The sequence below is a fragment of the Patella vulgata genome, chromosome 9 (assembly GCF_932274485.2).
Source record: "Patella vulgata chromosome 9, xgPatVulg1.2, whole genome shotgun sequence".
In the NCBI taxonomy this organism is placed as follows: Eukaryota; Metazoa; Mollusca; class Gastropoda; family Patellidae; genus Patella; species Patella vulgata.
In genome coordinates, this window is record NC_065887.2 from 37752825 (window position 1) to 37778314 (window position 25490).

General features: G+C 35.6%; 2 protein-coding genes across 2 annotated transcripts; one reads left to right on the forward strand and one right to left on the reverse strand.

The window, feature by feature from the left end:
- Positions 1-391: 391 nt before the first annotated feature.
- On the reverse strand, positions 392-11850 carry LOC126807892 (26S proteasome non-ATPase regulatory subunit 11). The gene is made up of 13 exons (XM_050532763.1): positions 11712-11850; positions 10101-10202; positions 9204-9328; positions 8823-8894; positions 7622-7679; positions 6957-7068; positions 6627-6709; positions 5398-5542; positions 4163-4286; positions 3441-3566; positions 2428-2463; positions 1500-1551; positions 392-642 (listed from the first exon to the last, which is right to left on the reverse strand). Exons 1-13 carry the CDS (start codon positions 11791-11793, stop codon positions 500-502), a joined length of 1260 nt encoding a protein of 419 aa, XP_050388720.1. The 5' UTR covers positions 11794-11850; the 3' UTR covers positions 392-499.
- Positions 11851-15754: 3904 nt separating this feature from the next.
- On the forward strand, positions 15755-24646 carry LOC126807910 (ras-interacting protein RIP3). The gene is made up of 3 exons (XM_050532795.1): positions 15755-15866; positions 17184-17261; positions 23538-24646. Exons 2-3 carry the CDS (start codon positions 17204-17206, stop codon positions 24386-24388), a joined length of 909 nt encoding a protein of 302 aa, XP_050388752.1. The 5' UTR covers positions 15755-15866; positions 17184-17203; the 3' UTR covers positions 24389-24646.
- The last annotated feature ends 844 nt before the right edge of the window (positions 24647-25490 follow it).

Consider the following 25490-nt stretch of genomic DNA (forward strand, 5'->3'; position numbering starts at 1 on the left):
GAACCACACAACAACTGCAGGACTCCAGCTTTGACCAGTAATTACAAGTCCAAAACCCCAAATTACAACTTGAATGCAGCATTATAGAAGTCTACTTCCTATTTAATTAAAATAGAAAACATATCGTTGAAGTACTTCCAAAAATGACATATCACATTTTTTTCTAATTTTTTATGAGGTACAAAATAAAATAAAATTAAATTAATAAATCAATTAGTAGTTTTAATTTATCATCAAGCTAAAGTAAAACTGCCTAATTCATTTTTGAGACCATTTGTTAGGATATCGAGATTACTAAAAATTAAATAAGGGATTTTGGAAAACAATTGAGTTAAAAAATTTTGGAAGCACAACAATAATACATGATCTTATAATAAAAACAAAAATTAAATTTAACAGTCAAAATTCTTTATGTTACAAATTTGACTCAATTACAAATTATGTGGCACAGTGAGTCAATGATAGATTAGATGATAAAATGAAGGAACAATGTTTTAATTTAACCCAATTTCTTGGCTTTGCTATACAAGGCATCTACCACTTTACCCATATTCTGAATAGTGTCTAAAGTACTTTCGTATGTTTTATCTATTGGAGTTTCATCAAATATTATCAATACTCCAGCTCCTTGGTCCAAAATACCTGAAAAATATATAAACAACCAGTTACTAAAAATAGATCACTTGTAGTATAAAACTTCATGTGGGACATCGTGTCTAAACTTGACATCAACTAGCATGGAAATTTGTGATTAAACTTGACGTCATCTATTGTGGAACATCGTGATTAACCCCAACCTCAACTCCAACCTCAACTGAAATCAATTACTGCGGGACCATCATCGTGATAAAACTTGATGTAAACTACCATGGGACCGTTGTGATAAAAACTTAATTGTGATAAAACTTGGATGAACATCATGAAAAAAACATTATCATGATAAAGCTTGATGTCAACTAGCATTTGACTGTCGAGATAAACCTTGATGTAAACTACTGTAGGACCATCACGATAAAACGTGATGTAAACTACCGTAGGACCATCATGATAAAACTTGATGTCAACTACCATGGGACTGTTGTGATAAAACTTGATGTCAGCTATCATGGGATCTTCGAGATAAAACATAATGTAAACTAAACTACCGTAGGACCATCACAATAAAAACTGATGTCAAATATCATTTCATTTCATTTTTATTTCCCTATCTTATCTATTGAGAATCAGTAAAATTTGTGTCCATGGAAACTCAAAATGTATTAGACCCAACAAATTTCTAATTAGCATAAGGCTTATAGCTTTATGTGTGTTTGTACAAATGGCACAAACAGTTTATGACATATGTTCTAAAAACAAAAGTGACAGAAGGATGAATGGAGCTTGTTTCAGTATCCCTCCTTTAACTTCCGTTGGTGTGACAGCAAAAACCTATCTAATTGTACATCATTAACCTTCTTTGTTTTCCTATCTGGAAATATTATAATTATTCTATAACTTACCACTAAATTTCTTATCTAATATCATCTGTGACAATTTCTTCTCAATCGTAACCTACAAAATAAACATCAACAATTATGATCCAATGTGCACATGTTAGGCCATTTGGCCACCCAGCCCTGATTATTTCATAAGAACTGTATTGTTAACTGTACACCCATCATCAGTTGTGCGATAATTGTTGGTACTCATGCTAATATTCAAATTTAAATTGTTTTTCCTAGGCTATTCAAACTATTGTTTAAGTATCTGTTATTCAATACAATGTTAGAACATTAGCATAGGGGATAAAGTAACTGTAATATAGTGAAGCACTTTTCGTGGGGTTGTGGCAGACAACTCTGAAACTTTTGGAAAAATGCTATGTTTTCATGAAAAGCATATCAATCTCTGATCTATACACTTCTTGCCACATTGCATTTCCTCTCTCACGATTTGTTTCCCCATTATTTCTCTCATTACAACATTTTGATCTGTATATAATGATAATGTTTTATAGGTCCTGATCAGATGATGGTTTCTGAAATGGGGTCGGAACCAACAGATGGTTGGGAACCACTGCTACATGTATATATAATAGATAAAGCAGCTGTAATATAGCTATAATAATAGATATAGTAGCTGTAATATAGCTATAATACAATAGATAAAGCAGCTGTAATGTAGCTATAATAATAGATATAGTAGCTGTAATATAGCTATAATAATAGATATAGTAGCTGTAATATAGCTATAATAATAGATAAAGTAGCTGTAATATATTAGCTATAATACAATAGATAAAGCAGCTGTAATATAGCTATAATAATAGATAAAGTAGTTGTAATATATTAGCTATAATACAATAGATAAAGCAGCTGTAATATAGCTATAATAATAGATATAGTAGCTGTAATATATTAGCTATAATAGATATAGTGGTTTACATACCTCTGGTAATTTGATTAAATTAGCTACATGTTGTACCTGTAATTATATAAAATAATAAATTAAAAATATTATCTTGTAGATTAACAATTTTTCTGTTGGTAAATATACAATGCAACAATTTTCATCCCATATAGACACAAACAACCAAAGCTGACAAGAGAAATGTTTGAACCAATCAAACAACACCGAGGGGTTGAGGGGGAAGTCCCCTTTAACAATGAAATTTTCATAAAGATATCGTGACTAGTTTATGACTGGCAGAAGTAGCATATTTCATTATTTTTCCCTTAAACATGCAGTATGTAAGATTAAGATAAAGAGCTGGCAGTTCTTGCTATAATAATTCAAAAATAGATAGAGAGAGAAATGGGGTTTAACGTCCACTCAACACAAATTAGGTCATTTCGGGACTAACACATGGTTCAATTTTATTTCAATCATTCTCTTGCGTGTAGAGGTCTTTATCCGTGGGAGGAAACTGGAGGACCCGGAGAAAACCCACAAGGTTGGACAGGCGACCCTACTCCTTGTCACGTACAACCAGGGAATCGAAACACAGCCAGTTGACTCAGTGACAGACCGTATGGTACAGCGCGTGAGTGCTAACCATTCGGCCATCCAACCCCCCCTCAAAAATAGAAAATGAAAAGGGAATATGTTGAAAATTTCAGTAAAATTATTTCATTTGGAGCAGATATATTGTCGATTACAAACAGGGTAGTCACAGTTGTCATAGCTACGATAATAAACAAAGTCTTGATTATGCATTTTTAAATTAAATCATTAACCATAAATCATATTTAAATTTGTTGAAAATCTAGAGCATATGATGGTATCGAGCGATGATTATGGTCTTGGCAAGTTAATGTCTAATTAATAATCTATATAACATTTCAGGCCTAAAGAAAGACCTGTAATATGCACATTTAGTTCTTGAATAATGTCCCTTTAACTTGTTAGGATAATAAAATGGTTGTATAATGTTGTAGAGAATACAGCTAACATGTATTTACCTGTACTTTAGAGAATGGTTCTATAATTCTACAGAGATTCTGTTCTAATAAATTATCATATAAAGTCTTCAGATGGGCATTAACTATTGGGTCATCTTCTAATTCCTTCTTATACGATGCTAGTGACTGAAAACAACCAACAATACTACTTTAATAGAAAATTATTGCAATGCATCCTTGACAGACCTTATGGTTTTACATGCAACCACTAGATCCCCCAACCCCCTCATGAAAAGAAAAGGACAATACTGCAGGATTAAAACCCTGGATATTCAAGTCAATGGGCCAGTGCCCTGAAAACTCAATTACCATGAATATCCCCCCAACCATTCAACTCGGCCTAAAAATAAACCAGTAATGTCATTCCTGAGTTCATTAATGGTTGCAGTAATGAGCATGTTGTTCATTTATATTATGTTTAAATACAATGGAAAAAATTTATCCATACTATTATTACCCTCCAATAGTCCTTTGACAAGGCAGTAATTATATGAAATGAAATGGTGTTTAACATCCTACTTTTCTGCTCCTGTATCACTGACAAGATGAAACCACACCGGTAAATCCAGAGGAGCTTTCTCAGCCAATACCGTGAGCTAAACTGAGATCTCCAGAATAGCGAGCCAAGATCTTATACAATGAGACAGCATGGCTCCTAGTCATTTTGTACAATGCTATTTGCTTTAATTACTATTAACTGAAATTGAAAATAAATTGAGTACCTTCTGAAAATCAGCTAACGATCGTTTATGACTGGCATCTGCTATACTCTTCATGGCTTCCACGGCAGCGCCAGAATATTTTAATGCTAATTTACCGCTCACTATGGTATGTACTTCATCAGCTCTTTAAAATACAAACATTTAAAATCTCAGATTTGTTACATAGATTTAAATAAATGTTGATCAACCTTCAGTTTGTACCACTTTCAGGCTCATTATTTGAAACTAGCAAGATACCTGGCTTTGCCCCGGAGCACAAATTCACATGGGGCCCGAATTCACCCATCGCCCAAATTTGAAGACCTAAAACATTCACAGGGTCATGCCGGTTATTTTTATATCACATATGTGGGGATGGATCGCAGCAAAAAAGCTTGATGGGCGAACATACACACATCCTTGATTATGTTTTTATAGACTATTGCTTTGTTGGGGTTTCAAAATTTGAGACACAACATTCAAATTTCTTTCAAAATTTGTACAAAGGATCGCCTTCTTTTGTCCTATATGTAGGCCTAGACACATCTTCTACGTCACAAATGACAAATGGGCTCGGAAAGTGCTAAAATTTGTGGGTAAAATTCAAACATGGAGAACATTCTGTCTGTGTGTACTATAGTGGCCTAACCAAACAACCACTCTGTGGCCCACTTTATTGGATTAGAAATCTTAACATTTTATTTTTGATGTTAGTTTTAATTTATGTATTGGTTATTGAAATGTGATGTAAGAGGGGTACTCTCAGGGAGAATTTGCTAGTCTGTGAACTTACGGCTACGCTATATTACACATAACTGCATGACAATAAAACAGCTGTTATACTATTCTCAATGCACATTGATGATTAAATCCAAAAATGGATAATCGAGACTATGTTTTTAATCATACTGACTTTAGTAATGATGATCGAGGCTGGGCCTAAAATTCAATCGCTAATATCTCGGTTCAGAGTGGAGCAATTTGACTGAAATTTTCAGCACATTCCCTTTAGGTTATCTAATTTTTTTTTAGCAATTATAGTGCGAACTGTCATCTCTACATCTAATCTCCCTTAAAAATCCTTACTATCTGTCAACTAATTATGCAATCAACAATACTAGATTCAATGAAATTTTGACCACTAGAGAATTTGTAAGTTTTAACAAGTTAAATGTTTTCTCTAGTTTGTATTCATGGTACTGAGTCTAGTTTTCCATGATAATACCATTTCTATATCAAATTTAAGACTAACTTACGTATTTAACATTATTTTACTAAGTAACATGTATTTGAGTGCCACTACAGCTTTAGGACTGTCTATAGAATCATAACCTTCAAAAGCTTCATAGAAATATGAATAGGCTGTCTTGAAGTCTCTTTCATCTGCAGCATGCAAAATTCCTGTAAATAAATCAGAGCGTTGAATGTATAGGACTATATACAACTAAGTTGTGTCAGACAAAATGTCTACCACAATTCTGACTGTATTTTCCAATTACAAGATAACTAAAGTTACTTCTATTATTTGGCTTGTCTCAATGGACATCTAAATCTAAAAAAATATATTTAAGAAACTCAGTTCACTCTTGTGGCCTCAGCATAATAGTATAATTATAATATGACGTTTGGAAAGCCAATCAATGAATATATATCATCCACTCTTAGAGCAATGATTTCTATCTTTTTTTTAATTTCAATAAAGCTTTGTAGACAACCCCACCCTGATCTGATGTACGTAATAATATTTCTGGGGGAATTTAACAACACAGAAAATATTAATCGCATGTCTTTAAACCAACTTTCTGAGCCTAAGGGAATTGTTTACATCTTTCAGTTTGAATAGATTTGATTATCACACAAAGAATGTCTTTTCTCTTTTGCAGTCTGGATAATTCAAGACTTTTGATTGTAAGAATGATTGGAGTCTATGAATCACTAAATGCACGGGTCTAATACAGAAGATATTTGGCCATGATGAAGTGGAGAAAACAAACAAAAAATATATAAATCAGTGTGAAATGCTTGTATAGTCTACAGTAGACTCTGTACTAGAAACCACTCCTATTCAGCGACATCTCCTTTTAATCGGTCACAATAAATTTCACCCATAGAAATCTTTGGTTTCATCTCTTTAATAAATAGTCACCTCTCTTACGAGACCAGCTATAAAACGGTATCTTGAATAATATTCACCATATCTTGATGTCTATTAGGCATATTCCTGGTTGAACGTTTAAAAAATCGCATTGGACATTTCCAGAATATACAGTAGCATCCCAGTAAGAAATAGGTCACTCATATTACAAGTTCATTTATGAAAATTCCCATGACTGGCTGCTGAATATTGATTCTTCTGCAATTTAATTAGACTAGCTACATACAGATGCAGGATCAGACTCATAGCTTACACAGACAATACAAATTACGGATATACGTCACAGTTACATAACTCAGCCGTCCACATTTATACAAAATATAAACATACCAGATTGTAAATCTAGAGCTGCTTGTAATTTAGGTGGACAATAAATACCATTAGCTGTTGTTCTACCAGATGTTAATGCAGCTCTATAATACACAAACAAAATAATTTATTAAATCAACTAAGTCATCAACATTCCGTTGCCTTGTACCCCAAAAACTACTTTACTAGATAATAATAAAATACTCGTACATACAGGCAATCTTAAATCATTTCGTAATACATCTATCCTTAGATTAAACATTGTGAAAGTCGATAATACCCTTAGATTCAACCGACAGAACAGAATTTTCATATGTCGATAACAAAACTATAAGTATTAAATAAACAAACCTTGCTTTAGGTAAGTTACTAAGAGCGTGATATATTTTACTCTCCAATAATTGAACTTCAACCAATAAAGCTTTATCATCTAATTTCTTTAATTCTCGTAATAATGATGAACCTGTTGATGAATAGAAAACAATTTCATTATGATTCTCCTTAGTCTCTAATACTGGTAGCTATAACGTAGAGGTGTTGGTTATTGGCTAGCGAATCAAAAACAACCTACGCTGTTTTGGGGACATGCCAACATTCAAATTTCTTGATTCTTTAGGATCAGACATTTTGAGTCCTATTCCTAACTTCTAAAACCTTAAACTGAATGTTTAATTTTTAGTAATTCAATCTTAAAAATCTATATATAGGCTATTTCTGCAAGATCTGTCAGGTAGTTCAAGTCTATACATATTTTCTTTCACTGCAAGTACTATTCTTTTAAATGGACATATCTTCCCAAAAATATTCTAGGCATGTAACAGCCACCTAAATGAGATATGGTAACTGAAAGATCAAACTGCCTTGTAGATGGCTCAACATTTTCAGAACAATAACATTACATTTCTTGGTTATAAAACTCTGAACCAGAAGAATAAGATGTTTCTGGATTATGTAACACTGAATTTTTCCGAATCTTTACTCTTTTCTCTATCAGGGTGTTTAAATGTAAAACTTACCCAGCTTCAAGCCTTCTTGATAGTCCTTTGTATCAAAATATAATGCTATCAATCGGGCCTGAAATATATGTTAGACAGGGTTTACTTCTCCTTTCAACAATATAATAAAAACATAAATATTTTAAATATCAATCAATAAAGAAATACTTATTAAAGATACATTATGTGAGATGAGATAAAGAGCTGACAGTTGTCACTATAATAGTTGAAAAGTAGATAATGTAAAGGGAATTTGCTGAAAATTTCAGTCAAATTGATCCACTCTGAACTGAGAATTTAGTGATTGAATTTTGGGCCTAGCCTCGATCATCATTTCTAAAGTACATGTAGATACAATAAAATACATAGTCTCGATTATCCATTTCTTGATTTAATCATGAATGAGAGTTGAGCAGCACATCAGATCCTAATCCAGTAAATATCGAGAGTTGATTATGGTCTGGATAGGTTAATTAAAGTCTAATTAATAATTAAGATATTTCAGGCCTAAAGAAAGACCCGCAATAGGCAGATTTAGCTCTTGCATAATGTATGTTTAAGAAGAGATATATAGCTAGGATTTAATTTCGAATCAAAATAACCCTGGGTCTAACACATAGTAAGTCTTAATTCTATTATTTTGGAAAACAAAAGAACCAATAGAAAATCCACAAGATTAAACATACATTATGCAAGAGCTAAATCTGCCTATTACATGTCTTTCTTTCAGTCTGAAATATTTATTAAAATGAAAAGACCTTAATCAACCCTCTATGCCATCTTGTGTGTTCGATTTTCACTGGATTTGAATCCAATCTGCTGCTCAATGCTCATTGATGATTAAATGCAAAAATGGATAATCAAGACTTTGTATTTTTTTTATCGTATCGACTTTAGTAATGATGAGTGGGGCTAGGCCTAAAATTCAATCGCTAATATCTCTGTTCAGGGTAGAGCAATTTGACTGAAATTTTCAGCATATTCCCTTTACATTATTTAGTTTTTAACTTAACTATTATAGTGAGAACTACCAGCTTTTTATCTAATCTTCCATAATTCCTTTAAGCAAACCACTCTAAATGCATAAAATTGAATTGAACCCAAAAAATATGCTGATTCTCTGCAATAACCATGGCATTCATCTCACTAATCTTATTCGTGAATCCAAGAACATAAGAACTCATTATAGATACCATCACTGTAATAAGATTTATGAACTCACCTCTAAAGCTTGTCGAAGAAATGTTCTTTTCTCATTCTTAGCCCATTCTATACATTCTTTACATAACTCTACCTGGAATAACAAAATATTCAAAATTCAATCATCTAAAATGTTTGAGATTGCTTGAAAGACTCACTAAGTATAAAGACTCTATTCATACAAAGGTTTTATGTAAATGTACAAATGTTAATTTGGCATGAACATTTTGAATAATCTTGTCTAGCAAAGTTAAGTTATTTTGTAAAATGCTCACAGAAAAATAAAATTCCCAAATCTCCATTCAAAAAAGAAACATATCTCCTATTGCACAAGGAAAATTTAGAATTAAGCAATTTTGTCGAGTACATTTGATTTGATAAAGAATTTATTGTTCAACATTACCTCTTTTCCGGTGGCTGCCTCCATATCAAGGAATCTATCAACTAATCCACGGACAAGTTTGGCTGCCTTAGCTTTACTGACCATAGCCAGAAATGGACGAGTATACACAATCAGGGCAATTATTTCTGAAAAATAGGCGAAAGTTTAAGGTGATTAGTGTAGCAAACATGAAAACATCTTAGTTGCCTACATCATCTGAACACAAGTATTTGACCGATTTGGCCGTAAATCTCTGATTAAAAATCTCTAAATGCATCGGTTGAGTAACAAAATCAGTGTCTACCTTTATTATCTACTCAACTTATTTATATATTCATTTGATGAAAATCTGCGAATCATTTCTACTTTATGATAAAAACACATGTAAATAAAATATTGTTAAATTTTCCAGCAATTTTCAGGTAATATAACTCACAGGAGTTCTGCATTGTTAAACATCCATTTTAGCAACATAGTGGTAATCCAAAATAAATATTAGTTGATCCTGACAAAACTCATTTGTCATGCATTTGTGTAAGGTACGATATTTTCTAATCACAGTCATTTTTTTTTATTTTTTAAACAGTTTTTGCTACGGCCGACTATTATATCATCCAACTGTCAAGAGTTCTTATTGTGTATGTCAACAAACAAATAGGAATCTTGGTTTTTCGTTCCATCCAAACAACTATAGACACCGTTCCTTGCCACACCATCCGTCCTGTACCACTGACATGGGGAAGCTATGCTCGAAAATCTCAGGGAACTTTCTCTGTCAATGCTAGGATTGAACCCCAAATTTCCTTATCAGTACGGAAGTCAGTGCCTTACTCACAGAGCCACTGCAGAAAATAGGACAAATATCAGGACAGATAATTTTCTATGGTTCTGGATGTAAATATGTTTATAATAATTTACCTGCTGCCTGTTTGTTTTCAGCATAAATACTCCCCAGATCCAAGATGGCCTGTTCTTTACTCTTTATACCTTCTTCATCTCCAACTGGTAAATTCCGCTTCACTGAAGAAAAAATAGTATAAAGTAATATTGTGTCAAAAACATCACAATACTGTGTCCTTCGTTCGAAATATCTGATTCCATACACTTGGTAATCTTCTTCTTGTGCTTCTTATTTGTACGAAGCTTTTCAAAAAATGACTAAAGCTCCACCAATTCGAATATGATTGATAATTGCACATTGATTGATGGATCTTATTTTTTATTTTGACACCACAATTCTATGATGGCTGCGATGACATCATGATTCGATCCTGGTTCATGCTTGTAATAACTTGTGCCCGTTGTGACAGATGCTGAGTTAAAAGCATTTGGTCTTGTATTTTTGGGAAAATCGTCAATTGATTGCTGTTGAGGCTTCCCCATCCACCCTTTCCTGTATGCCTACTTGTTCCTGTTCAAGTAATGATGGACACCTTCTACAGAAAACAGCTATGCACAGATCTTGTTGAAACGTCGTGTGTATATAATATAGTGATTGTTATCCATAGAACTTTGTTGTGTTAAAGAATGACCAACTCTTTATCTAAATCTTACACATAATGCTTGCTTCTTTAATTATAGACATTGTGTCACCCATTTACAACTTAAAGTAGCTAAGTCTCTAACTCAAGATCATCCAAAGTCTTTGACATTGAAAACACGAATTGTTTGTCAATTTAAATCAACATTTATGTTGTTATGTTACCGGGAAAAGGTGGGCTTCTGATATCCAATATTTAAGACAAAAGAAACATTTTACCACGTGTACCATAATGCTTTTCAGTGCCATTTGTAACAATGCACTTGAAGAACGAGGCTAGACATATTCCACAAGTCATGTCAAACGGTAACGTCATATTCGTATCTGGAGAGCATGCACAATAAATATTATCGCTGCAGACTTGAATAACCAGACACTAGAGCTCGCTATTCGATCGAGACTTCTGGCATATTTAGCTGAACATAAATGGTATGAATTTAGAGTAAAAACGGAAATGACTGAATGTAAATCAGTTCATATACGTTCATATTACATTATTACATGCATTGCAACCCATTTGTGTCAATTTCTAGGTCCCAAATATTAGCGATTTAGCTCCTTTAACATCGGGAGATGAATTTATATAAGCTTCAGTTTGTTTTCAAATCCCACAATTATATATTGTACTTTATAAATAAAATGTAGGCTAAATATTTTAAATTTACTGAAGTGAATAAATAGTGTTCTGAAAGAAAACCTCAACATCCTATTTTGAGTTTAGTTGGTCTTTTTGTTTTGTTTGTTTGTTGAAATGTCTGAGGTATACTATGGATTTCGGTAGAAAAGGTAATGGACAGAGTATATATAATATTATTTGCTGAGAGAACACAGACATTGTAAATCTGTTGTGATCATGATTTTACAAAATTGAAGAGATATGTCAATAGACCGAGTACTGTCTTTAATTGTAGGCGTTTTTGACACTGATTGCCAGTAAACTTTTGATAGATTCACATCCACAGACGACATATTTGATTCTTAGTTATTACCAATTGCCGAAAATATTTCCACAGCGGCATTTTTGTTCGTTAAACGAAGTGCTTGTGCCTTTTCGATTTCTTCAGTCGCCATGTTTTGTAGTCTTGACTGATCTGTCTTTTTCTTCTTGTACAATTTCTTTTAAAGGGAATATTCGAGGCTATCATGTCTACTTCCGGTTAAAAACTGACAAGTGTATAGATTGAAATCAAATGAAACGAAATAGTGAAACTGCAAATTTAAATAATAAACAATAATTATACCATAAATCGTGCCCAGTACTGAGTAGGTCTACTAATTACAAAACTTTTGAATGAAGTGTTAGCTATAAAATAATCTCGACAAGGGGTTTTGAACTGTTTAATTATTGCAAGAAATGATAGTATATTAAAGGGACTATCCCGATTTCAAAAGAGTCTCAAAAATAAAAGTCGGAGTACGTATGAAATTTAAGCGCCAAAATATAGAGGAATGGTGTATTAACCTTCTCTCAAAATTCCAGCTTAAAATATTGAGTCGTTTGGACGTGAACGTCAAAACTGCTTATACGGACACGTAACCCTTTTAAGATTTCGGGTCAGTTTTTTCGTTGGGTGACCTGATAATCGATTCCCGTTCCTTGAGAGGTCTATATAGTGAATGGCCCATGTGCTCTACTTGATAACGAAAGGTAAATTTCACCTACACATTATTATTATAAAATAAAAGTCTAGTTTTATGCAGACACCGCATAATACAGCTTTGGACACTGGTCTCCATTTCCAGATGAAGACTGGCGGGTTTAAGTTGTTTGAAAACGTATCACAAATAGTGAGTTAGTTGCTCGGCTCTTAGCTAGAGAAATTTAAGGGATTTTAACACAAAATTAAGCAGTTTTATTCTGCAAAAAATATCGGGATTAGCCCTTTAAGGTATTGAATTTAACACAAGGGATTAAATTAATGTGCTGGTATCAAAAAATTATGCACCAAATCAATATTGCGATTTGCGACGGACATGATCTGGGCGACATACGTACTCAAATATTTTTTCGATTTTTATAATTTTCTAAATTACCTAAATTGATATTAAAGGGTTGGCTAATGTACAATAAGTAGGTCTAATCAATATAGACCTTATAATATATTTAGCATTGCCTACAATAATAATTTTCATCAAACTTTTAACACTGAATGGTTTTACTATGGCTTCTTATTTTATAACATGCAACGTTTCAATACTCTTACATGTATCTTAACCAAGTAAAACAAGAGCATCGCTTACGCTGCATGAAGTACGTCCACATTCCCGCTTTGATTGATATGGTAGACGATACACACAAAAATTGGGCGTGGCTCTGCTCTGGGGTTTTGATATGGACTATAATTGAAACGATTGTTTATGCCGAATTTGAAGAAAAGCTGTTAATACTTGCGACCTGTTGAAAATTTACAGACAAAATATTAACAAAATATTGGGTGTGGCACCGACCCAAAATCAGTAGTTGTCGTCCTTAGGGTATAATTGCCGCCTGTAGGTGACACACAGGCCAACAAGGAAACAAAATGGACGCGGCTGTTTCTCTGGGGGTTGGACATGCACCTTAGGGTATAAGAAATAAGTATGTGCAGTTTCAAGACGATCTGTTAAGAACAAACACATACAAAGATCGGGCACGGCTCTGCCCCTTGGAGATCGGGCAAGCACCCAAAATATTATCGGTCATCTTTAAGGAAAACGTATACAAAGTTTCAAGACGACCCATTAAGAAATGCGGCCTGTAGGCGACACACAGACACACAAAGAAAAAAAGGAATCATCCTTAGGGCGGAGAGGGGGAGAGAAATGGGGTTTAAGGTCCACTCGACACAAACTAGGTGCACCAAAAATAATAGGGATCATTCGTATGGTAGGCCTATATATAAGGAATCAAGACGACCCGTAAGAATTGCGGCCTGTAGGCGACACACATACCCACCCACACCCACCAGCACACCCAGACAGGGGCGACGGCATAATAGTTCACATTATGAATGTGGACGTATAAAAAAAAGAAAATATGTAACTATAAGAAATCATAAACACCAAATCAAAGATTTTCACAAATATTAGACGGAATGTGAAAAGGAACTCGAGTAGAGTGAATCTTAAAGACACTGAAAAACAATGGCAGTGCCGTAATGCTATTTTCTGGGGGTTGTAGCTTATTCCATCACTAACGGCATTAAATAGTACTTTTAATAAACGAGTGTTAAGAACTGGCTAACATTCACAATGAGTTAGATATCGCTAGGGTAAGGCGATAACTATAATTACGTAATATATATCGTTATACATTAATCTTCAACTCAAACAGTTAAAATAGACTTGAAACGAACCCACGACCGCAAGACAGAGGTGACCGACGTAACCGACCAGCTAGAGCCAAGTATAGTATTATATACTTTTTTGGACGATGCTATTGCTAGAGATGCTTACTATGGCGTGAACGAGAAGACACAATCTGATTCTCTCCTGGCATTAAGTTAGCTTTTGAACATGTTTAGAAACAAAAATTTCCAACCAGATTTTTTTAAAATTTTAAAACCTGTGTTTGTTATTTTTTGTTTTTCACAACAGAGGACATGAATATGATTAATTAAGACGAAGTAAAAGCGTGACAAACGACTATGTGTTATTGTTTTTTTTTCTGTTTTTCTTTGTTTTTTTTTTTGTTGGGTTTAGTTTGTTGTTGTTTTTTTAGGGGTGGGACACTCAATATCAGCCTTATTCAAGTAATAATATTTTGTCGCCAACGAGACGCGTTAGCTACAAGAAAAATGAAATGAAATGAGGTTTAACCTCCTACTGTTCTGTTCCAATACTTGTCTAATGAGGACGGGCAAACGCCATACAGTGTGCTATGAGAGAAATTTTGCCTTCTCAGTGGCACTTTGGCCTACTCTTACATCGAATTTCAACAGTCAAGGGATCTTTTACGTGCATGCCAATGTGTACACGGGACCTCGGTTTTTCTTCCCATCCGAACGACTAGACAGCTGTCCTTGTCAGGCCTCCCTGTCCTGCACTACTGATAAGGGGAAACCACGTCGGAAAATGCAGGGATCGAACACGCGACCTCCCGGCTATGGAGCCAGCGTCTTACCCACTTAGGCAACGTCGCTCCGCCGTTAGCGATAAGAGTTACGCTTCTCATACAAAAATGTAGAAAATAGGTAAACCAAGATTGAGTTGTAGTCACTGAAATGTCAGGAAATATGTTTTAGCTTCGAGTAATTTGAGCAAATATAATAACCCATCATCATAAGTAGTATGATAATCCTCAATATAATTAGAAAACTCTGTTGACTAGCTGTCCGTCAATCTCGGGTGTTAGACATCCATTTACTTTCTAAAACATTAACATGTCAAAGAGACCAGCTACTGACCTTTTAGACAAGTAGCCATTAGATAAAACATGCATACCCATTGAAACTTAAATGGTCCAGTGAAGCTCGACAAAAAAAAAACAACAACGAAGGGGTTATTTCAAAGAGCATTGAGGGGGAACTCTGTGTTTAAAAACGTTTTCTGATGTAGGTTTATTAAGGGTGATTTTTACATGTGAAATTTTGTGTTGTTTAAATATCCCCTGGCACTTCCTCTAATTTAAAATTTTGTCATTCACATACATCACATAACTGTCACTCATGTGTCCCACTGGAAGGCGGATAAAAAGACACAAAGAACTGACAGCCTAAAGTTGCCATGATCTGTTCTCAACCCTACATGCCCGTCTTCATTTCATTGCATATCCAATGTTAATACACACCTGACAATTAATGCCATTTTAGAAAAAAACTGTATTCATTCAATTATCTATACATTAGAAGCCGTATGCTTTTATTCCACCATTTCCTACTTGTTGGCCTTTTAAAAAAATGTATATGACATCTATCAAAAATCTTTCGTGACAAACTGTCATGGAAGACATGACAGAAACGTTACGAAACGATAAAGATGTTGTTATTACACCGTCTTTAAGTGGTTTTCTGCGTACATGTTTCGGTAGAAAAATTATTATAAATAGCCGTAGCATCGACCTTCAGTCATAAAATTATAAAGACTCGCCCATAAAATCTTCTAAAACATTAAATTTGTATTTTAACTGAACGGAGAACAAGGGACTTGAGATTCTTTTCGATAAGGTAGGTAAATTTCGGAATTTTCTTTATTTGAATTGATTTACATATTCATTAAAATATACGCACAATTATTATTTTTTAAGAAAACAGTGTGTATAATCAATCTTTTACAATTAATTCACGTTTTGGACAATATAGAAAGAGAAATATATAACGTTTTCTGTAACTTTTGAATGACGTTTAGAAGTCGAAATATTTGACTAATATTCCTTTCATGATACTAACATCTTTAATTTGACTAAAATTCCTTTCATGGCACAAACTTCTTAAAAAATACGTTTTATGGCGCTAAAATATATTTTACGGAATTAACATCTTTAATTTGATTAAACACGTTTTACGGTAATAACTTCGTAAATTTGACTTCAAAAATACGTTTTATGGTAAAAACTTCTTAAATATGACTTAAACACGGTTAACGGTGCTAATTTCTCTAATTTTATTCGAGAATGCCATTTGTATAAGTTGAAACGTGTACATTTCCAAATTATAACCACAAAACACATTTGAGTTCAATTTGTTTTACTTTGTAGAATAAACTACAAAATTCAATTAGAATATTCACGGTTACTTCTGGAAAAAAAAACAAATTGAAATATTTCTAATTATGTGTATATAAACACAGTATAGACGGAATGGTAAAGTTTAGTTTGCATCTTAAAATACAGAAAAACGTGTATCCGTGCCCTGCACAGGTATATATATATATATTTGCGTATCTCTGCAACAACAAAATCGTGCTGGAGCTGCGATGGTTCAGTGAGTAAGATACTGATTCGCTAGCTAGGAGTTCTCGCACCCGGTGTTGACTGAGAAAGATCCTCGGGATTTTCGGGCCTGACTTCCTCTTGTCAGTGGTGCAGGGTGGTGGTGGGGTGGAGGCAAGGCCAGTGTGTAATCGTTCGGATGGTACATGTGTCTCCGACATTCCTTGCACATGTAACTATTGAAATGAAAAACAATGTTTTCATTGAGGTGTAAAACTCGCTTATATTATCGCCAAAATCAATTTTTAATCGCTACTTTCATTTTTTTTATTTTTTTTTTATCACAAATTTCGATTTTGGCGACCAACAACGTGAGCCCTGATTATAGCCTTGAAAACTGGACTGGAAACACGTGATTTTTGTCATTTGAGATTGGGCACTAAAGCTCCAGACTGCATGGGAATGCGCCATTGCGCCACCTTCACGTAGTCTCTGGAACTCTCCATAACTCACCGGGTCTAAATCCTACCTTGTCTCTAAGAGCCCTGTTCCTGCTTAGAAGACATTCGACACTGCTCATTTCATTTTAAGCTTTTCTCTCTTTTTTCTTCAGATTAACAAGAAGCAAACAAAATGGAATCTGGCACATTGTTAGTTGCCATATATTTTGCTGCATGTCTGTCCGGCGCATGTAAGTCACCGTTTACTATTTATTTAAAGGCAAATTGTGCTTTTTATTTCTTTGTATTGCTTACCGCATTCTAGTCTTCGACATTTACAGTAATATGCTTGGCGATGTGTCTTGTGCTTATGCCTATGCTGCAGTCGAATCATCTCGTATTTATGGTAACCACGATTTTCCAACTTGAAATAAAACATAATTGGGGTTAACGTCCTACTTTTCAACATCAAGACGAAAATACGCCATACGCTGATCTATGTGTGAACGTTTGCTCCGACAGTGGTATTTCTGCCAGCTCCTTTGAGTTTCTTTTACGTGCACACCGGTCATCCTGACCAGCACCATAGTTACTAAGCTAGTGTGTCTCCCACAAACTATAAAATGGCGGACAAATCACGTTACGCGCCATATTTTGTACTTGGAAACTTTTTTTGACGTTCGAATTTTCAAGTAGAAATTATGACTCATATAGCAACCAGAGGCTTTTTTAATATAGCTTAAAAGCATAACGCCCAATGGCAGTACATCGGCACATTTAAATTTATGGAAATGTTAGGTCAATCGCCTAGACTTCCTTCCTTATTATACCCCAGTACAACCAGCTGGAAGTGCTGGCGAGGCATACAGCTGAAATGTTATTTTTGGCATGATTGTAAAGTGAACAAGACAAGGCAGTCAACAACAACCCACATAGGAGACATAACAACTTGATTTTACAACGAAACATAGGCTCATGGGGTAAAAATCAAAATTTATTATTGTGTGTCCACAGCGGCACAGCAGTCACATCGGTCCTGCGCCGACACCGCATGGGGGGGGGGGGGGGTGAGCCTTAACATGACTGCTTGTGTAATTCTTCCCCACTCTCGTGACAATGCTGCTCCAAGTAGACGGAGTTGAGGGCCCTGGATGCAGTCCCGGGTCCAAGGGGGCAGTGTGAGACAGATATGCATCTGTAAGTTTATAGTCCCGCCAGTCTGTCAGGAAATGTGAAATCATAAGTGACTGTTTGTCTTTAAAAAGGATTAGCTGGGATTCGCATCTTGATTGAAGGTTTTAGCTGGGATTCGCATCTTGATTGAAGGTTTTAGCTGGGATTCGCATCTTGATTGAAGGTTTAAACTTATGTCCTAATAACAAAAATGTTAAATATTTAGTGACAATGCTTATTGCGTACAACGCGGGTGGGGGTTAAGAGAGAGCGCTGGTCATTCTAACGCTGCCACGTAGTTTTCGTCCATAGAGACGCGTGCTGAAATGTTTGCAAATAACGTTGAGTCAGAATTTGGTGTAACTTAAGGCCATCTGACACAACAGTATCAGCAATGAGGAAAGCCAACAGTGTGCGATCCTCCAGAGGATACTGGATAATGGACCGTCGTGTCGAGGCGCTGCCACGCGTTGTCGCCCAGTCCTGGACCGATTTCTAGTTGACCATGTCTTTTGGAAACGATCTATCATCCTCTGGATGTTTGTATTATGGCATCCAAACCATCGAGAAACGGCTCCTGAATTAACACAATATTGTGTTAGTTGTCAGTGTTCAGGCACCTCTCTTGGCATACCATTGCGCTTTCCACAGAACTATAGGTGTTACACTGTCTCTCGCTCCTTGAAAGCCACATTTATACCACAGATCTCAACCATAAAATCGTGATTTTCAAAATCCCATTTTGTAGAATTCAATCTTTTGTGTTTGAGAGAACTGATCTGTAGTGAAATCGACAATCTCACGTGTTATCGTTTTGGTTTGATGATGTTGTTACATTCAGAATTGCAATTTATATCATATTACGATCTGTCTTTGAGTCAGAGGTGTGTGAGTTCGATCCCAATCTTGTACGTGACAAAGAGCATGGTCGTCTGCCAAACCTCGTGGGTTTTATCCATATCTTTAGTTTCCTCCCACTGTTGAACAGCACTGATACGCGCATGCGAATTATTGAAATAAAATTGTACCATCTTAGTCCCAAAATGACCTAGTTTAGGTCGAGTGGACGTAAACCCAATTTATCCCCCTGTTTGCGAGAAAATACCAAGAATGGCTCCCAACAAAACCAGCAAGCTGACACAAGTGACCAAATGTGTTGTCACGCACTTCCTTATGATTAAATCTTAGCCTTTAACCTCTGTCACACTCATCTGCTGTTACGCTGGTGCACTCACTGCGACCTGAACAGTACCTCACGGCAAAGCGCAAATAGATCTCTGAGAATGATTTGGTGACGCAGGCCGAGAGAGGTTTACCATGAGCTACCTTGAGCGTCAAACCTCGGGATAGGCAACGAGCCTTACGATCTGCAGCGCACAGCTCACTCGGCCACCGACACTTTTTCGGCAGAGGCATTGTGAATCCACCGCAGCAATACCTTAAAACGTTGACATCACTGAAGACGGATAGCACCCGATGTTATTAAATCACAATAAAGAGGCGTTTTCGCCTAAGAGAACCGTAACCCATAAATAAGTCATTTCTAAGTACATAAATAACAAAATAATATACAAGTAGAGACATCGTTCTCTCGTATATGTCTAATATGTATACATCAATGTCTACAACGTCATCAAAAATTGTTGAAAACTCACACAAACTTGTTTTTGTCATTCGTTATTAATTATTAAAGCAATTATGTTATGCGGTTTTTTTATTTATTATTTTTATGAGCTTTGTAGAAGATATAAATATGTCAAAGTTTTCTTTGGGATAAAGATACATTATGGGAGATTAGATAAAGAGCTGGCAGTTCTCACTATAATAGTTAAAAACTAGATAATGTAAAGGGAAATTGCTGAAAATTTCAGTCAAATTGATTCACTCTGAACCGAGAATTTAGTGATACGATAATTTAATTATCAATGAGCGTTGAGCAGCAGTTCGGATTCTAAGCCAGTAAATATCGCAGGCTAGCGATGACATCGAGAGTTGATTATGGTTTGGATAAGTTAATTAATGTCTAATTAATAATTTAGATAACATTTCAGGTCTAAAGAAAGACCTGCAATAGACAGATTTAGCTCTTGTATAATGTATGTTTAACTAATTACTAATTTAAGAAATTTCTTTTAAAATAAACGAAAGTACCTCGAATCTGGAGGTCAGATCAAACTTTCATCCTGTGGTTGAATAAGATAATTAAAACCAGATGTTTTTACATTCGTATTCCATGGGCGTTCGTTTTATATTCTATGAATATTCTGTGTTTTATACTGTATCGGACTAAAATGCCATATAAACCCGGTATTAAAGTAACCGTCTCCCATGGTCTTGAAATCTAATTAAAATCAGATGGGTTCATTAGTTCTTTTTTCCACGCTTTCTTCCTGTGTAACGTTATAATCCCTATGTTTCATCGGGCTCAATTTTCATGCAGAAAATCAGAATAATACAAACGAAACGATATAAGAATAAAAATCACAATTGGATCGACCGACTTAGATAATCCATTTAAAAAAAAAAGAAGCACGCTCTTGTTTTAGGTACGTTAATGTAAATTTAGAGATCGCGAAACGCAGTGTCATTATATCCAAAATATGACAGATGATGATTTATTAACATTATGATAGCACATATATACCCATAGTGAAAAGACACAACTTTAAGTGATGAACCGTCACCCAGCAATTAATGCTCTTTCTGTAATTTATCAAAAATAAACACGAAATAATGGTGTATAACATTTCTCGGGTGACAAACTATAAATTCTCAGTAACATAACAAAAATAGAACAAGACAGAATAATCCATCATCTCTTTTAGATTCAAAACAACAATCTAGTAGTAAGCTCATAATGCACAGTTAAACAGAAAAGACACCTGTCCGGTGCTCACCATGTCAACATCTTTCCTGGTCATTTAGACTAATAAAAGTGGCATTATGTAAGTTTAAGATAAAGAGCTGTCAATATGGACTTCACGATGTGTTTCTTTAATACCAAAACTCAGTAAAAAAAAATGGTAGTTATAAATACGTGTTAGTATAACAGCAATACATCATTAATACAAAAGTCACAACAGCTATGATATTACATATACAAGTCTAAGCATCAGTAATGACGCTTGGCAAAAAAAAACAAACCGTGCTCTCTTCTTTTATAAGCAATACATCCAATGCGTAAGAAGTACTAATTCCTATATCCTAATAGAGAAACTGCGTAAACAAATATGTGCCCACAATTTGTAGACCCCAATTTGACATCACTGACTGGTAATTTCCATACCGTTATTTTAAACACCACGGATGGGAGATGTGGGTGGGGGTGGGGGTCTTCATGGCATCCTGATGTTTACGTGTTGTTGATAGATACGGTCTTCGATAAATTGATTAGAGACTATTGGCAAGCGTAAATTTCTGGTCCGTATCACGTATCCGTATCGATTATGCTTGTGACGTCATCAATGTGTGTGTTTTTCTCATACGTGATACGGCAGCACGTATCAAACAGCTTTCCTACGGAAAAGGTCCGTATAACATCATCTTTTTACCGTCTTGTTTGCTACTTTTAGACGCTGAAATGTGGTATAGCGTGTTTATGAATCTATGTGTATCCTAGAACACAAAGGTGAATATTTGATGTGATTTTAACCATGATAAAGACTGGAATTTAATCATTATGCTTGATGAGCTTTTATGGGAATTTTCATATTTTTCCTGTCTGTCTGTCTGCATGCTGGTTGATCTACGTGCTAAATTTAGGGAGGTGGGACCTTGCAAATCTCTAAATGATGTGATTCTATGGTAAATGATACCTTAGTGAAACCAAAAAATGCCGTCGAGTCGAAGTCGAAGATTTTTAATAATATTCGGCATTAAATGTTTTTTAATAGCTCAGCGAATGTCTAGCGACTTTACTCCCTCTAGGAATTTGTAGGCTAGACACTTGACTAGTACTGATGGTGATCTTGGTAGATAATTGCCATCATGCTGTAATAGAACTAAGCTCAACTCATCTACTCATACGTACGCGGCGGGAAAATCTGCCCAAACTCTAAAACTACATTGACGCAACGTATCACGTGACGATACGGATACGTGATACGGATGGGAAAAAACCCGCTTGCCAAAAGTCTCTACTATCTACAGCCCGTAACATTTCGACACTTGCTTTCTTATGAACCCATCTAAGGTTATCATCAATTTGCGCCGTATCGTTTCAATGATATTGATAGCTAAACAATTTCTTGGCGCTACGTTTAAATGAATGTTTACTGGCACTGTTCGCGCGAAGGAAGTGTTCGTTATTATTTTCGCTGAAGGCTTAACTATGCAGCCTTACACGTTTGTGGCTTCCCATCATTTTCTATTTTGGATCCTTTTAACAATTGCTTTAACATTGCTGCGGTTTGTTTAATGCTTTCTTCTTGCTTTGGGACAGCGGCTTGCTTTAGCACTGTGATTGATATCTACTTGATTTAGCGCTTTGATTGACAGCTGCTTGCTTTAGAGTGGCCATTGGACATGAGCCTGGATAGATGCTTACTTTAGCGTTGTGATTTGACAGCTGATTGCTTTAGCGCGGTGATTGGACAGCGGCCATCGTTAACGAGGTGATTGGATAGGCCATGCTTCTTAGATGCTGATTGCATTGTTCTGCTTTGATATGTGGGTATACTTTTGTTTAAGTGTTATTTCAGTTTTTCAAATTAAAGTAGAACCCGGGCTGTTACAGCATATGCTGCTTTTATATTTTTCATTATTTAGTACTGACAAAAATTCAACTGTTCACAACCGTTTTGCATTTAATAAACAACTTAACACGGCGGTTAAATGCTGGGAGATGTTTTGTCATTCAAGTTAAGAAACCGGCGTGTTAATTTGTAATAATGAATAAATGCAATATAAAAGCAAGGTTCTGCTTTAATGACTGGTGTCTTTTATTAAAACGAAGTCTAAAAATGGCCAATCAATATTTCTTAACCATTTCTAGATATTGTATCGGTCACGACTGTATAAATATTATTAAAATATGGAAATATGCTCCTTTATTGTTACTTATGCAGAAATATTGTTTATATAATAACCGACCCGGATCCCGACGCACCAAGAATAAGTAAAGGCACGTACACGTAAGGCCGGGTATATCGGCTATTCCAGTATCTGATCATGATCCTGCGGGGTTTTGTTTCCCATTCCAACTCGGAAACCCTATCATATTGCATCATAATTGTCTACGTGCGTGAAAAGGGCTAGCATAAGACAACAGAATCACTCAAACATGTTTTCGTTTTCGCATGAGGTAGGGTGAATACTGTCATACATTCAACAATTTCGTTTTTCTTCTTTTGCAGACCCACAGCGATTGTCTCCAAAAGATGCTGCCAATTTACTGGCACGTATTCAGAACTCTCAAAACTTCCAAACAACAGCGGTTGCTGCACCTCAAACGTTCAACCCGACCCCCAATACCCAAGCAAACGTTCCAGGATCTCAAACCCAACCATCATCGATAGACCAGCTAATTAAGACTGCCCAGCCTGCATCATTTAATCAGTTAATGGAACAAATTCAGAAAACAACACCAAATACACAATCATCACCACAACAGCAAGCTTCCAATTCTCCTAGTAATTTTTTGCCTTTTGCAGCTACTGGTATGATCGATGGTCCCATGGCCAACATAGCTGCTGCCAGTGCTCTTTCTAACCGCCCAGGACCTCTAGGAACCATGATGGCTACAAATGTGTTAGACGTGGGCGATACTGGACGGGGGTTAATGTTAATGAATTCTCTGCGAAATCAACCACAAGGTAGAGCTGGTTCACAGCCAGGTAATAATGCCATGGGTAATTATTTGACTGCTAGAGCCTTTGACATGGGTGATACTGCCTCCAGTTTGATGCTGTTAGGAGGAATGGGCAATAGTCAACAACAACAGCAACAACAACAGCAACAGCAACAACCTTTCAACATGTTCGGAGGGGGTCCCATGGGTAATTATATGGCCGCCAGGGCCTTTGATTTTGGTGACTTCATGACCAACATGATGCTCTTTAACGGAATGGGACAGCAGCAACAACAACCGCAACAGAGACAACAACAACAGATGCAGACACAACAAGCACCACGACAACAACAGCAACAACAGCGACAAGGACAGTCAAATTTTGATCCCATGTTAGCAATGTTGTGGGCTATGTAAATTATGCATGTATTTGTTACTGAACACTTCTCTAGAAATGTAACCACAATGTCTAATCTAACATTAAGATATATATAATTTAGGCAGATGTGGTGGGAATATCAGTTAGCTAATAGATCGTATTGACTTGAGACGTTCCAGTGATAAGAACTGTGTATTCAGTTACGTATTATTTCTAGTTCTTGTAAAATATATTTTATGTATATATTAATTATAGCTATTTAGAGATTGGAATATTAAAACATATATATTCGGGAATTGAATGTTGTTTGTTGTTCTACCAACATGTAAACACACAACGTTTTTTTGTACATTGACGTATAGTCGTGATTTAATACAACTTCGTCAACTCACATTTTGGAGGATGGCTAGATTCAATATATCAAAGAGATTCTAAGGACTTAAATTATCGATATCGTATAATTAATTGACGTTTGATGTAACCCCTAAATCTCCATAACCATCTGTTGATACCAGTGATAGAATCTCTCGGCCCCCGATACTATCTGTTGATATTAGTGATGTGATCTCCCAGCCCCTGTTACCATCAGTTGAAAGCAGTGATAGAAGCTCTCAGTCCCTTTTACCATCTCTTGATACCTTTGATATGATCTCCCAACCATTGTTACCATCTGTTGAAAGCAGTGAATCGCCTCGCGAAAGTAACAATAAAACTATTTCTGCAAATTTTTCAAATAAAATAAAACCAAGTATGAACAATCCAAACCATAAGACAGAATTCGAAGTCCTAAAAACGTTATAGGCAAAATAGTGTATTCAAGCAAAATAGTGTAATCAGCAAATGGACTGCTCCTCGGGTACAAAATACACGACAAACAGTGGTAACAGGTGTCCGGAAGAGTAAGCTTACCCTGCCTGAACAATCTCCAAGTCCTAGTTACCATCTATTGATATGTGTGATGTGATTTGCCAACTCCTGTTATCATCTTTTGAAAGTAGTGATAGAATCTCACAGTCCCAGTTACCATCTGTTACTGTCATCTTTTGGTAGCAACCTTTGGACCTACGCTTCCACTACCATGTTCATAATTCCCAATGTGTTAATAGCCGTTATAGAGTATGCCCCGCCCCTCCAGCTCCT